General features: G+C 35.6%; 1 protein-coding gene across 1 annotated transcript in view; it reads right to left on the reverse strand.

Moving 5' to 3' along the window:
* Positions 1-5,692: 5,692 nt before the first annotated feature.
* insrb (insulin receptor b) overlaps positions 5,693-15,000 on the reverse strand; it is a 70,890-nt gene continuing 61,582 nt past the window's right edge. Inside the window, exons 5-21 of the mRNA XM_084416849.1 lie at positions 14,917-15,000; positions 14,465-14,679; positions 14,257-14,383; positions 12,811-13,058; positions 11,772-11,939; positions 11,491-11,689; positions 9,931-10,205; positions 9,690-9,838; positions 9,176-9,332; positions 9,007-9,100; positions 8,858-8,925; positions 8,052-8,281; positions 7,863-7,973; positions 7,466-7,625; positions 7,253-7,382; positions 6,750-6,884; positions 5,693-6,516 (exon numbers count right to left, since the gene is read on the reverse strand). The exon at positions 14,917-15,000 is cut by the window's right edge and continues 61 nt beyond it. Coding sequence (XP_084272975.1) covers positions 6,162-6,516; positions 6,750-6,884; positions 7,253-7,382; positions 7,466-7,625; positions 7,863-7,973; positions 8,052-8,281; positions 8,858-8,925; positions 9,007-9,100; positions 9,176-9,332; positions 9,690-9,838; positions 9,931-10,205; positions 11,491-11,689; positions 11,772-11,939; positions 12,811-13,058; positions 14,257-14,383; positions 14,465-14,679; positions 14,917-15,000 — 2,905 coding nt within the window. The 3' untranslated portion in view covers positions 5,693-6,161. The remainder of the gene's footprint in view (positions 6,517-6,749; positions 6,885-7,252; positions 7,383-7,465; positions 7,626-7,862; positions 7,974-8,051; positions 8,282-8,857; positions 8,926-9,006; positions 9,101-9,175; positions 9,333-9,689; positions 9,839-9,930; positions 10,206-11,490; positions 11,690-11,771; positions 11,940-12,810; positions 13,059-14,256; positions 14,384-14,464; positions 14,680-14,916) is intronic.

Here is a 15,000-nt window from a genome sequence, read left to right on the forward strand (position 1 = left end):
GGACTTCCTATTTGAATACACACACACAAAAATAATGGACATGATTCGAAAAGGTTAAATGGTCCTGAAAAAAAGTCACACTTCATAGTCAAAAACGGCCACAATGGAAAATGAATGGGAAGTGAATTTCATCTAGTGGAAATATTTGGTACTGCGCATGACCAAAATCTTATTAAAAGCTTTATTTTTTTTATATCAGCCTCAAATTCATTTAGATTTATCATTTAGTTTTGGAAAATATATATTTCATAAAATCTATAAATAGTATTTTTTGAGTATTTTTCATAATAAACAAACTTCCATAACCAAAGTTTCACTTGAACTTTTTTTTTTCTCACTTCAGCAATAATCTTCCAAGTGTCCTTTTTAAAAAGAGACAAAACTTAAGTCTGAAGTTTAAGATTTACAGTAGTTAAAGTTGGAAATTTCATTCTCAGGTCTATACTCAAACTTATTAACAGGTAATAAATGGATCATAACTATACCATAAATACAATTTAGTACCATAAAATACCCTAAAAATGCTAAATATTAAATAAAAAAAACATTATCGAACCAAAATATAGTACATTCATTTCTTTAAGTAAAAAAAAAAAAAAAAAAAAAAACTAATTTTTGACGGCCACGCAAGCAGCACTAAAGAGTTAAAATAATTTACTCACCCTTATGTCGTTCCAAACCTGTATGATTTTCGGTCTTCTGTGGAACATAAAAGGAGAAATTTTGATCTTGGTTGTTCTTTTCCATTTAATGAAAGTGAACTAAATTTACCATGTGCTGTAATAATAACACTGTCCATTATCTTGGGAACAGACACAACTCTGAGAGCCATTTTTTCCCAATAATTTTTAATTCATAAATTTCATATAAACAGTTAATTGTTGAATAATTTACACACAGCAAGATTCATTTTCATTTCATTCCAACATTTACTGTACACGTCACTGCTTGGCTCTCCTTGAAAAACTAAAACTGTCGATCCGTACTAGTTAATCATGGCACAGTTTGATCCTGGTCAGACGAATTAATTGTTTTGTTTAAATAAGGTTTTCCATACGCTCGAGTACCGCAACGTAAATGGCACAATTTCAACCAGCGAAGGGAAAGTTTTGAGGGGAAAGTGTGTGTTGATGATTAAATAACATTTACAGGTGAAACTACAATACAGATGAATGACAGGACTGAGAAATAAAAACAGCCGTGGGGATCGACTATGTGCACAGAGGAAAAATAAAACACACAGAAAACAAACAAAAGGAAACCAGGAACAGCAGGGATAAACGAAACGAACAAAATGATGAAACTTTCAACCAAAGAGAACATTTTACAGGACAACAGTTGAAACAAAATACACATAATTTTCTGATCATTTGATGTTTAAACAGGCCAGACCATTTGAAAAATGTCCGTCTAACATATATAAGCCCCAAAAAATGTCAGATTTACATAAGAAATAAACATTTAACACATTCAATATTAACAAAACTTGACTTGCTGATGTAACTGGGGCCAACATGATTTTTTTTTTAAATCCGGATTTGCTCACTGTAATCTGTATGTGTAAGTTGTCAATCATACCTTTATTTGTGCATGATTGTAGCTTATAATAAAGTCTGCAGTGGTCTTTTCCAGTTTTTCACATTGAAAAACAATTGTTTATTCAAACGGTCACCTTTATGAATCGCCATGTCGAGGAATTTTCCGTATAGTACAAAGAAAAGGGTAACAATTTACAAATACAAAATGCTGACAAAGGATATGCAATCATTTCTTGGATGGCAAACAAGTAGTTGTACATGAAGTAAAAGAATTAAACAACAATGCAACGTCGTACAAAGAAGAACATTGTAGGCCAAACCCTGAACGGGATTGTCATCCGATCAGTTTGGAGAGTAAAATCGATGTCATTTATATCTCTGAATCACAGTGTAATGCCATGAACAAAAGACATCACACTTTCATTGAAAAGAAAGCTATATACATTGATAATGTTAATTCCGTAATGTACATGAATAGTAAAAGTTTACAGTCAGTCAAAAAAGTTATTGAATTTGCCCTCCCTATTTTGACTAAAAAAATAGAAATTAATATCTCTACGTGTAATACTTTTTCCTTTTAAAAACAATAAAATACATACAATGCCTTGCGCTCGACCTGTTTTGCTCTTCTAGCTTGCTGTAGAAAACCGCATTTGGGTTGATGTGAAAATGTAAGGTCGTTTATCAAAATTATAGTCTCTTAATTTAGATTTACACTGGGAGCTGCCAAAGTTGTTGTTTGGTGAATCTATCGTACGACGTTGGGCAGTTTGTCAAGCGCACAAAACAAGCCGTAGCATTTCCAAGAAGAGACAAGTTCAGCTTAATTCAAAAGAAAAAGAAAAGAAGATCATTCACATATACCAATACAGTAAAACCGAGCCAAGCATTGAGCCAAAGATGTGCTAACCTGTGTACCTACAAATCTGTACAATAGGCTCCAGTATTTTGAGGATGTTGGGTGAAAAACAATCCGGTCCAGGGAGTTTGCTGGCCAGGTTTGGCTTGGAGGATACTTAGGTTTGTGCAAGGCACTACGGATCCACCAGGGGGCGCTCAATTTATTCCCCGACACACAATGGAGAGGCAACGAAATATGCTAAATGCTTTAGAGATGCACGACAGGCATCCAAAGGCATCGTTTTTGCAGTTGTCCATCCTTACGTTTTTCTCGTACGATTAAGCTAGCAGTGGATAATTGACGCTCCTCCGATAAACGAAACCCAACGCTCACATCTCCCTGAGAAAAAAAAAAAAAAAAAAGTTTCTATGGCACATAGGATTGTCCGCAAGAATATTTATGAACGCACGTGTAAGGAGAGGCAGAGGTGAAGTCCGTGTTTACTATAAACTATGGCATTGATAGAATTTTTTTTTTCACAGTAGAAAAACACAATGATAAAAAAAAGACAATCACATTTGGAGCAAACTAACAAAAAAGAAACAGTGAACGATTTTTTTTTACGAACTTAGGGGGCATCAGAAAGTTTGTTCGGTAAGATATCGCAGCGAGCAAAGAAGCGGTTTCCACAAACGGTTGAACACCCACTGTAACTACGTAGCCAATTTAAAATAAAAAGTCTAAAAAAAAAATTTCGTGGGCATTTTTGCGCAACAAACTGTGATTCAGTAGTCATCCACTCTTAGGAAGTGACTCGAAAGGTTAAATTCAGCTTACATCGCAGATACAAAAATTGCGGACTATTCGTGGCGTAACGACAAGTGGCTTAAAGAAAACGTTTGTATTATTCAAATAAGTGCTTTATGTAATAGTCGATATAAAACTCCTAGCGTTACAGAGCCAAACGGTGTACCGTACTATAATAGCTAGTTTTTCCCCACATACCTCACAGTATTTTTTTACGTTGTACCTTTGTAATACTCCACGTTCAAACTTTTCAAATGAATATTTTATCTCATTTTTGCGCAACTAAACTGGCTCTGCGTAATTCAAACGACTCGAAAGAAAGACGCAACCCTTTAAAGTGACTCTTTGGGTTCAAAGCTTTCTTCCAAAATCAAAATATCGCCAAAGGGAAATAATTTTATGTTCGTGATTGCGAGAGAGAACCCCTAGTGGCCGAATTGGGGATTGTGGACGTGGTGTTCGCTGCCCCGAAACAAGCCTGTTAAAGAAATTCAAACAACTAAAGAGAGATGCATGTGGCTCTAATAAATTTTCTAACAACATACTGAGGTAGACTGTGTCCAAACAACCAACAGAAAGACTTTAGCGCTAGTAAACCCACTGCGTTCTCGACCTCACCAGCTGTATCTCTCTTTAAACACAAAAACAAACACATAAAAGACTAGTTATACCCGCCTTAAGAGTATTGTAATAAAAGCTAGCAGGGATTTACATTATTATGAGGATCATTAAATAAATAAAAATATCAACATTTGCCTTTTCAAAGATATGGTAATCTTGTAATTTAGAAAATAAAATTCATATAGATGTCTGCTCACTGCTACAGCAAAAAAAAAAAAAAAAAAAATTGAAAACTTTGACTTTCTTTGTAATAGTGTACGAAGAGCTACAAGCAAGTTTGATTTCTTTGATTCTGCTATGTACATCTAAAATAAAGCCAATAAGGTCGAGAAAGGGAACATTTTTCTATCAGGCTACGGTAAAAAAACGTGAGCATTATGGTGAGGAAATGGCAAATTTCTTTTCAAAAGCTTGCGTGTGAATTTTAGCCTCGTTCTGCCGTTTCACTCCCGAATACCCACAAATAAATATACATAACACAAATATACACGCACATATATGAAATGTGCACATTTTTGATGGCGACAAGTAAGATCCAGTAAAAATGCCATCTCTCTTGCCTCTGGCGATGGGAGAAGGCACAAAGTTGAGGAATTGAGCGTCTGCATACGAAAGCTGTCTGCCATGAAGGGGTTCATTGGGGAAAAGCGCCATCATTCCGACAGAGAGAAGGAAGCTTACTTTCCCATTGGTCTTCTAAGACTTCCCTTTCTCAGAACTACTGAGTAAACACCATTGTTATGTGACGCCGTGCGAGAACTACACTCACTTTTGGATACTTTAACAGGTACCGGAGCCTGACAACTTACAGGAATGCTTTATTGATCCGATTCGAATATTGCCATGTCGAATTAGTATATTTCCACTGTCAAAAAACTACCCAGTATCCCTCTGTAGATAAGCTTAACTATCTTTTTTTTTTGTCATCATTTACCCTGAAAAATCAGGTAAATAAGCAAATCGAGCCAAAAACAACCTTATATATCCCACTGAAGACGACGCTCCAAAACATTCCCAAAAGCATTCTCCGTAACAGCACTCGGAAGCCCAAAATTAAACTGAGGGATATCCTACAACAATTCGATTTATGACAGGAAATACGAACGTTTATTCTCTTCAGTTGAGCAATCAAATGTGTGTATTTTTAACTAAATAATAATAATAATTATTACTATTATTAATTCTATAATTATTGTTAATTATCCCAAAATGAAATTGACATTTTGATATTTTAAACTAAACCAAAAATGCTCCCCTCTGTACACTGGAATATCACTGCGAGTCGACCTGCACGTTAATTAATGCGATTGTTTTTGGTTAGACATAAAAAAAAAAAAACAGCTCACAAAAGAAAATATTATTTTCCAAAAAAAATATTGTATAAGCAAAGCTGAAGACATTAGAAAAAGACATTAGAATTATGTACAAAAGTTCAGATGTTGTGGATAGTATATTTAAAATACTGATACATATATATATATATATATATATATATATATATATATATATATATATATATATATATATATATATATATATATATATATATATATATAAAATAAAATACCCACTTTAAATCAGAGCAGCAGCTATTGGTCAGTCTGAGTAACTCTTTTGTCCAATTCATAACTGTTAAATATCCTTCAGCCGGTAAAAAGGACACAGGAGTAAAAAGCTCAGAGGAAAATAAAATAATAAAAGCAAATAAATTAAACCTCATTCACCAGAAAACCATGTGAAAATCATCTATGTGAATTCAGGAATTCTCCAGGACAAAATAAAAAGTCATTCCTCTAGAAAACAAAAGTTTGTTCTAAAAGAATATAAGCCATCCCATAGTTCCACACTGTAAAGTCATTGTTCTAAAGAAATTAACACAAGCATTGATAGACACTTCTCTTTTTTTATAGGCCACATAATAAAAGGCCACTATCTCAAAAGTTTTCCACTTAAAAAAAAACAAAAAAACAATAGGGCTCTGTGCCCTATCAGGGCTTGGGCCCTAAAACAGACAGACAGGAAATAAGCATCCAGGGAAAAGGAAGTGGACTTTGAGGTGATGTAGCTGAAGCAGCTTTTCTGGTTGATTTAGTCATGTTCACAGTTTGCCCAACCAAACTGTCTTGGAAACTTGGCAAAAGTGTAAAAGTGTCTGAAAGCGTATGGTGTGCCGGATGATAAAACGTCTATTTTCGCTGTAACCATACTAGTGTAGCGTGAGACAGAAACGACGACAACAAAAAAGACCTGAGATCTGTGTATCTTTAAGGGCCTCTGCAAAAATAACACATTTAAAAACTTTTATTTAAAAAAAAAAAAAAAAAAAAACAAGAGAGGAAAAGCCGAGGCAAATGTTAGGACGGACTAGATCTGGGTAAAGACAGAATTCTTCCGTTTTTCTTTCCACCGTTCATATGCGTATAGGGCACGTGCTCCTCGTAATTGCCCCGTAGGCCCATCGAGGGGCCATTGTCTCTATTGAGGCTCTCCTCGCGTTGGGAATAGGATGAGGGGTCCAGTGGTATGCTCTCCATGTTCTCGAAGTCCATATCGAAATCCTCGCTCTCAGGCAATTTGTTCTCCTCGCTGTAGAAGAAGGAGACCTCTTGGAAAGTGGGATGCAGGTCCTCCTTGATCATCTCGATGATCTCGTGGAAGGTGGGCCGCATCTTCGGGTTGTACTGCCAACACATCTGCATGAGGCTGTGTCTGGGAGAAGAGTTAGAGAGAGAGAGGACAATCTTACTACTTAAATCTCCATCTCAAGTCAAGTCTCCTTGATGGTTGTGCGACATTCGAAAAAAATATATCTTATTTTGTCTGTAACGATACACTAGTTTTGGATACTGGGAATGTCAACAGATTTCTTAGGGGGAACCAGCAAACTATCATGATGGTCTAAGATAGTCTTTTCAGCAGTTTACCTCCACGTTGGTACTTACATTCTCTCCAGACAGTTCTCCGGTCTGTCCAGGTATCCTCCATCCATGACAAACTTGAGCACTTGCTCGTTGGACAGTCCCTGGTAAGGCTGCTCTGCAAGTGTGCTGATCTCCCATAACACCACTCCAAAAGACCTGAAAGTGGACAGACTTTTAATTACAGTACTGCAAACTCAATAAGCTGGGATTGTCCACATATCCGTTCATTTTGGTGGAACTGCTCTGTCCCCTAACCCAGGAGTGTCCAATCCTACTCCTGGAGGGACCGTGTCCAGCAGACTTTAGCTCAATCCTGCTCCAACACCCTAGCCTGGGACATTCATTAGATGGTTTAGGTATGTTAAATTGGGATCGGCGCTAAACTCTGGAGGATAGTGGCACTCCAGGAACAGAATTGGACACCCAACAATTTCTTGACTTGTTGCTTGCAGGTGATCGATTTAAATGTTCTTCTAGAAAACTGGTTAGCAAAAAATCCCACACAAACCCAAAGAAATACCCACCAGCAGTCAGAGTGCGCGGTGAAAACACCATCTTTCAGAGATTCTGGCGCCATCCATCTGACGGGCAGCAAGCCTTTCCCGCCCTTGCGATAATAATCAGTCTCGTAGATATCTCGCGTCATACCGAAATCTGCAATAAAGACCGAAATCAGGATGTTTTGCCCTTCAAACACCAGGTTTGACTCTGAATATGCTCAATTCTGGTCTGCTTACCTCCAATTTTCACAGTGTAATCTTCAGCCACCATGCAGTTTCTGGCAGCAAGGTCCCTATGGACGAACTTTTTAGCGTTGAGGTATGCCATACCGTCTGCTATCTCCGCTGCCATTTGGATCATCTCCTTCAGGGTTGGTGGTGGACGGCCTGGGTTATTCTGTAAAAAAAAAAAAAAAAAAAACTTAATCAATAGTCACGGCCAAAGGCTACAGTTAATAATTGCCTGTGATGTTTCGTGGACTCATATAGCAATTGAAGCTGAAGGGAAACTGGGTTATTTAGCATCAAAATGGCAGCATTTAATTCATTTTAGGGTTAACAAAATTGGGGGCTCGTCCGGGATATGACAATTGGGGATAAGGGGTCGTTCTACAACAGAAACAGGAAGTCTTACTTCAGCATCAGGTCTCAGGCTACGCAGGTAGCTTTTCAAATCTCCGTGCGTCATCAATTCCATGACGACCAACGATGGTTGTCCCTTAGATACCACACCGAGCAAGCGGACCTAGGCGAACACGTCAAACATTTAGACAAGGTCGATTTCGCCCTGATTATTTCGGTTCTCAAGAACATCCACACTCACCACATGATGGCAGCTAAACGCTTTCATGACTGAAGCTTCGTTGAGGAACTCGATCCTCTCGCGCAGACTTGCAGACTCGTTGACGGTTTTTACAGCCACTCGCGTCTCCGGCTCGCCCTTCACGATGTCTTTAGCGATGCCTTCGTACACCATTCCGAACGATCCCTGACCGAGCTCTTTAAAAACGTTGATCTTCTCCCGAAGCACCTCCCATTCGTCTGGGATGTACACTGCGAACACACAAACTCAGTATTACTATCACAAAGCAGAGGTGGACACATTTGATCTGATAATCCCAACTATTTTTGGATGTTTTGTTTATTTCTTCAATCAATTGAAGCAAAATTTTAATTCCTGCATTATATTTTGTTTTGCCTTCCAAAAAAGAACAAAAGAAAGCTATAAATTACAACAAAAATAAGTAAATGTTCACTATTTTTTTATGATATTGCTGCATCTAACAACTATTCTGGTAACCAATTAGTCAGTTGATTATTTATTTGATTGATTGGATCAAAATTCCAAACTTTATTTCCAAGATTTTAGTTTCACTCTGTGTGAAATGTAAAATTAAAGGCTATAAATAATGTAAATATATATGTTTCATTCCAGTGATTTGGTCAAATATTTAAATTATGCTTATTTTATTCATACTTGTTTAATATTTTTTTTTAATTATTAATTAAAAAAGTGGATAAGATATAAACATATTATACAGTATAAGCACACATTTATCAATAACATTGGTTGACAATCTTTTAATTATTTATTTTATTAATTGGGTTACATCTAAAACTCTATCTTACCATCATTTGCACTTAAATATTCTGGGTTTGAGGAAGCAATCAATGGGCCAGTCGGTCCTTCAGTTTGTCTGGGAGAAAAAAATATATACATGAGAGCACTGTCTATATATGACAAATAAGGGCTTAATTTAAGAGTGTCTTATACATACTTCTTCTTAAGGACAATAAAGACTGTACTGGCCAGAAACATCAGTACAATGAAGCAGATGACTGGGCCAATGATGATTTTCATGTTCATTTCCCCTGCAAAACATGTATATTAGAGACAATAGTGGCCAAATTAACAGTAAAAAAATAAATAAACGCAATAAAGCTTACTGTCTTGAACAGAGAAGTACACAGGCTCCGTCCAGGAACCGTTGCCGGCCAGCGAGGTTGCGCGGATTCTCACACTGTAATTCCCAGGATGCCCTACTCTTAATCGACAGCCATGATTTTTCTCATAAGTGATTCTGGACACACAGATTTGATCCTCCTACGGGACAAGAAATTAAAAAGAAAAAATTAACCAAAGACATAAAATTGTTTACTTAAGAATAGGAAACAGGGAAGTTGCAGTGTATTTAATACATACCAAAAATGTATTATACAATTATATATATAAAAAACATGTAATTATATAAAAATTTTTATTTGATATATATACCGTATATATATATATATATATGTCATTCACTTGTCTGAGTAAAAAAGTTGCTTGTTTGGAAAATGTTAAATTTTTCTGTGTGGTGTAAATATAACTTATTCTGAAGTATTATTCTCATCAGTGTTGTATATGTATATTTTGAAACGTAGAAATATTGACTTTCTTTAGAATAAATTAAACACCTACATAGCTATCTGACATCCTCTGGAACTTGACTTCATATAGTATGATCATGCCGTTGGGTGCTCTCGGTTCCTGCCATTTGATGGAGACGAATTCCGGTTCATCAGCAATAAATTCATGAGTCACTGGCCCGACAATGTTGTCCGATTTTGCTAAGAACACAAACGGGAAGTCGACGCATTACAACATGAATCCAAAGCTTTCTGTATCCAGTATAATGTGAAAGACGGTAAGGTGGTCTTACGTTCAGGCAGCGTGCGGGCGTTGACGTATGTAGGCATGCTGCAGCGGCTCTGGTCCGTGGGGTGGTTGCAGGCCTGGATCTCGATCTGGTAGCTGGTGAAGTGGAGCAAGTCGGAGATGACCGTGGACTCTTTGGAGCTGGCTTTGAACACCATCTTCCGGCTCTTCTCCTCTGGGATAGAAGTGGTGGCAAAGTTGGGCAGGCTGGACGGTGTGATCGAAAAATTCGGCAACGTAGCATTGGCTACGCCCACTGAGCGGCGCCGTCGGTGAGGCCTGCGGGTTGACAGTGAAAAATGAGTTTCAACAGACCTAAATAAACACCCTAACTAATACTACACAATGAAGGGTTAGTTGTGTTTTCTGGCCAGCTTTAAAAAACTAAATTGTACTGCCAATATTTATTGTAAAATCAGTCATTTACATGGTCAAATGGTCAATTGCTGTCTACATGAGCATTTCTTGGGCAGAATAATTTGCAATGTGGCTATAAACCAGTAGATGGCGCTATAGATCCTTGATGTTCAACAGAAGAGTAAGGACCCATTTAATACTACAGCGATCTATTCATGGGACTCTGCACTGGATTAACCCACAGCAAGATACCAGTCCTCATGGCTGCTTTCCAGACTGGCACATATGAAAATACGTCCCTACGGGATGGTGCTTACAGGGAAGAATGGACAGGAACCATTAAACGCTTCAGAGAGGAAATGCACAAGGTGTACCATGTACAGAGTGACCGATGTGGCAGATGGATAGAGCGTATCGTGCTTTGTGTTTCTGCATTTTGGGTTACAAAATAGTTATAAATGGGAACAATTGTGTAGTCATACGCAATGCGTTTAACTCCATTTAAAATAGTGATTAATTGTAATAAACAGATTTAATACAGGTTGAAAAAAATCTATTCATAAAAAAAAAAAATTATACAAATTATAATGCAATTACTTACAATTGTATTAAGAATACAAATAATACATACTAAATAAATAGCTGATAAATCATAAATAGCTGATAAAAACAGAATTAAAAGTATTAACTATTAAAACATTTTTCTTATTTGAAATAAAGCTGCAATAAAATATAAATATCAGATATAAATTAAACTGTTAATTATAGTATACTGTTAAAAAGTATAACAAAACTTATAACATTAAATTGAAATATTGAATAGCTGATAATAAAGAGATAGTAAAAACAGTATCATATTTTATATATATATATATATATATATATATATATATATATATAGAGAGAGAGAGAGAGAGAGAGAGAGAGAGAGAGAGAGAGAGTAAAATTAAAACTGATATTTAAAAAAAAATACTTTTAGATTATAATATATTTTTTTATAATATTATTATATAAAAGTTATCAGCTACTTATCAGCTATCTGTCATACCATTCAAATAATGGCCAGTTTATCAGTATTCTGCTGACACATATGACATATGTACTGTGTATTTTTAAGTCTACGTGAAAACGTAATTTACAAGGAAATGACTGCTGATGCCAGGACAAGGAACATTATAAATGCATAAATCCCTGTCGTGGTGTGTACCTGGGTTCAAACACTTCATTGTGGAGGTAGTTCTCAAAGGTCTTGCGGAATTCAGACTCTTCTGCTTCTTTCTTCAGCTGCGTCTCTGTTTTGGGGCAGGCGCAGCAGCGCCCCTTCTCGTCGGACACCTCCGTTTGGTTAGACTTCTGGTCTTCTTCAGTGTCATGGTGTGTCGGCGTATGGGACGGCACTTTCATCCCTGTATAGTGGACACAAAGAACTTAATGAGCAATTGGACGTCTGACCGTACAGGCGTTGACACAAACATGCTGGTAATCTACCTTGCTGGCAGTAGTCGAACTTGTAGTGCGTGATGTCCTCGTTCTGCTTCTGGCAGTAGACGATGTAGTGGGTGATGTTTCCGTTGGGATCGGAGGGCGGCTTCCACTTCAGAATGATCTGCGAGGAGGAGATGGACCGGGAAATGGGGTCCAGTGGCACTGAGGGTCCTGTTACACATTAGAAACAGAGCAGCTTCAGCTTTCGGTTCTCAGATGACAAGCTTTCACGAGTCATTTCATTCACATCACGCTACAGGGCTGATGGACTGAGAACAATATATATATATATATATATATATATATATATATATTTGTATGTGTGTGTGTGTATGTATGTATGTATGTATGTATGTATGTGTTAATTATAGTTAGCATAATTTACTATTTATTTATTTATATTTAATTTTTTTGCATTAAAATTGTAATTGTGGAATTACAATTATAAAACAAATATAATAATAATAATAATAAAATTATACATGTGTATACACAAGAGCAAAGACAAATACGTATGCATTTATTATTATTATTCATTCTATTTATATATTTACTATAAAATGTATATTAAAATTCTAATTTCATTGTAATTCTAGTACAATTACAATTTATATGCATTTTTCAACCTGTATTAAATGTTTTTTTTTTTTTACAGTTTATTCATTTACTTAATTTAATTCATATTAAAGTTTTAATTTCTATATAATTACATTACAATTATAACCTATAAAATATAAATATATGTATAAAACTAATATGCAGTTTTTCAACCTGTATATGCATTTATTACAATTTATATATTTATTTACTTATAATTATGAAAATTTAATTTTAATTTCATTATAATTATAACACAATTCTAATAATAATTTATTTAAAAATATATAAATATATGTATAAAAATAATATGCATTTTTAACCTGTATAATATGTATTGTGTGTATATATCTCATTGCTTATTGTTGCTTATAGCCAAAATAACGAGAAGAAACTCCTCCTGATAAAACACGTCCTCATGTCCCCGACAGCTGCTATAACTCACGCGTGGCGTTGGTGCGGACGTAGATGATCTCGCTCTTGGCCCCGCGGACCTGGTGGTCGTCAGAGGCGGCGAGTTGGGTTTTGACCATGATGGCGTACTGGGTCCAGGGCTTCAGAGGCATGATGAGGTGACCCGGCTCATTCTGGTTGCCCTCGGTGACGCGTTGTGGAGGCTCCACGTCAGCTATCGCCCAACTGTTGGAGCCACAGGCGTCCTGTCCGTCATATTCAGTCACGTTCCTATAGGGACTGAATGGAAAAAGAGACCATATATTTTCATGCTTTCATAGATGATGTAATTTATACACATAGCACTTAGAGCTTTTTAAATTAAACTAATTACTGTTAAATATAACAATATACAATTATTAAGAAAAAAGTACTTTCAACATTTTTATTAACTAATTATAATGAAATAGAGCTTTTTAAATTAAACTAATTACTGTTAAATATAACAATATACAATTATTAAGAAAAAAGTACTTTCAACATTTTTATTAACTAATTATAATGAAATATACAAAAATGTAATTAAGTAATTACATTTCTTAAGATTATTAATCGATTATTATTAAATTATTACTTTTATTAAGTATTAGAATAGTTAGGTTTTACAGTCTTTCAATGGTTAAAGCAATTTACTCAGGATTAAATATTAAATATACAATTAAATTATAAATTATACTAAAGAATATAATATTTAGTTATATATTTGACTAAGTAATCATAATTATAATTAAAATGTGTTTGAATGCTTTCAAGCTTTAAATAATTTAATAAAGTAAAAAAAATATTTTTTATTAATCGTAATTAAATATATAACAATGAATTTTATTAGCCAATTCTAAAACATTTTTTTTTATTGTTTAATGTTTAAAGCAGTTTACAGAAGGGGGACATGGAACAACATTTTTATTAGCGAATTCTAATAATATATAATTTTACTACTAACTAATAATAATGAATATTTTTATATTTAAAATAAAATCATTTTAATGCTTTCAAGTTCAAAGCAATTAAAAAAATGTTTAAAACGAGTATGACATAAAATAACATTTATATTAATTAATAAAAGTTAAATAAATAATACATAAATAGTATTTTAATAATACTTTTGTAAGCATAAGTAAATAAAACCAAAACTTAGTCATATTCCAAACATTCACACAAAATAATTCTATGTATACATAAAAGTAACAAGTCCAACCAAACTGAAAATCAAAATACAACCTCAATTAAAAATAAAAATTTGTGACATTTTCAAAACTATAATAACATTGTTTCTAATATAGGGTCAAGTTTATGGTTAAGTTAACAGTCCAGGAACAACATAGGATGGCTTCCGGTGGTTCAGACGTGACACCTTTTAAATTTCAGCCTTCATTTGGGTCAGATCAAGGCAATATCCTGAAACTGAAGAATAAAAGAGAAGAAAAAAAAAACTCACGCTTCCTTATAGAAGACCATGAATCCCAGCAGGTCTCTGAAGTCTGAGGGCCAGAACGGCTCCCACCTGATGAGGATCTTGTCGTGGGATGTGCGGATTTGTGTAAATTTAAGAACTTGGTTTTCACCTGTAAGAGAGGTTCAATATGAGGTCTGGTTTTGACGTAAAGCTCAAGCTCCAGTAAAACCAAAAGCACTGTGGGTCTTACAGAAGGCCTGGTCTCCATAAGCTGGGATGCTGATGTCGTTTTTAGGGATCCTGTCCTTGGTCCCGGTCACCTCTTCCATCCGGAGGATCTCAGACTTGCAGAGTTTGGTGTTGTGGAGGAAGAACATCCTGCTGTTGAGGATGGTGAGGTTGTGTTTGGACCAGTCCCACAGTTGACGTAAGTTCTGGTTGTCCATGGCGTAGAACGAATAGTTCCTAGAAAGAATGACGGTACACAATGCAAATTACTAGCAGTCGATCAATATATATAGCATTTTTTTAAATGATCGGAATGTTTTTTATTTTGGCCGATGTTTATTTTGACAGCGTGCAGGACTTTTATTTTGACAGCGCTGAGAACATGACATTAGCAATTAAAAAAAATCAATCACTACAAATGACAAAGTCACTTGTAACTCCAACAACACAGCTCAGCGGTGGCGTCCTACATACCCGGCTTCCAGCGCTTCCCCGCGGATAACGCGCAGCTTGCGGAAGAAGGAGAGGGAGACGAGAGCGTAGGCTCTGCGGATGCTC

The sequence above is a fragment of the Rutilus rutilus genome (assembly GCF_951802725.1).
Source record: "Rutilus rutilus genome assembly, chromosome: 8".
Taxonomy (NCBI): domain Eukaryota; kingdom Metazoa; phylum Chordata; class Actinopteri; order Cypriniformes; family Leuciscidae; genus Rutilus; species Rutilus rutilus.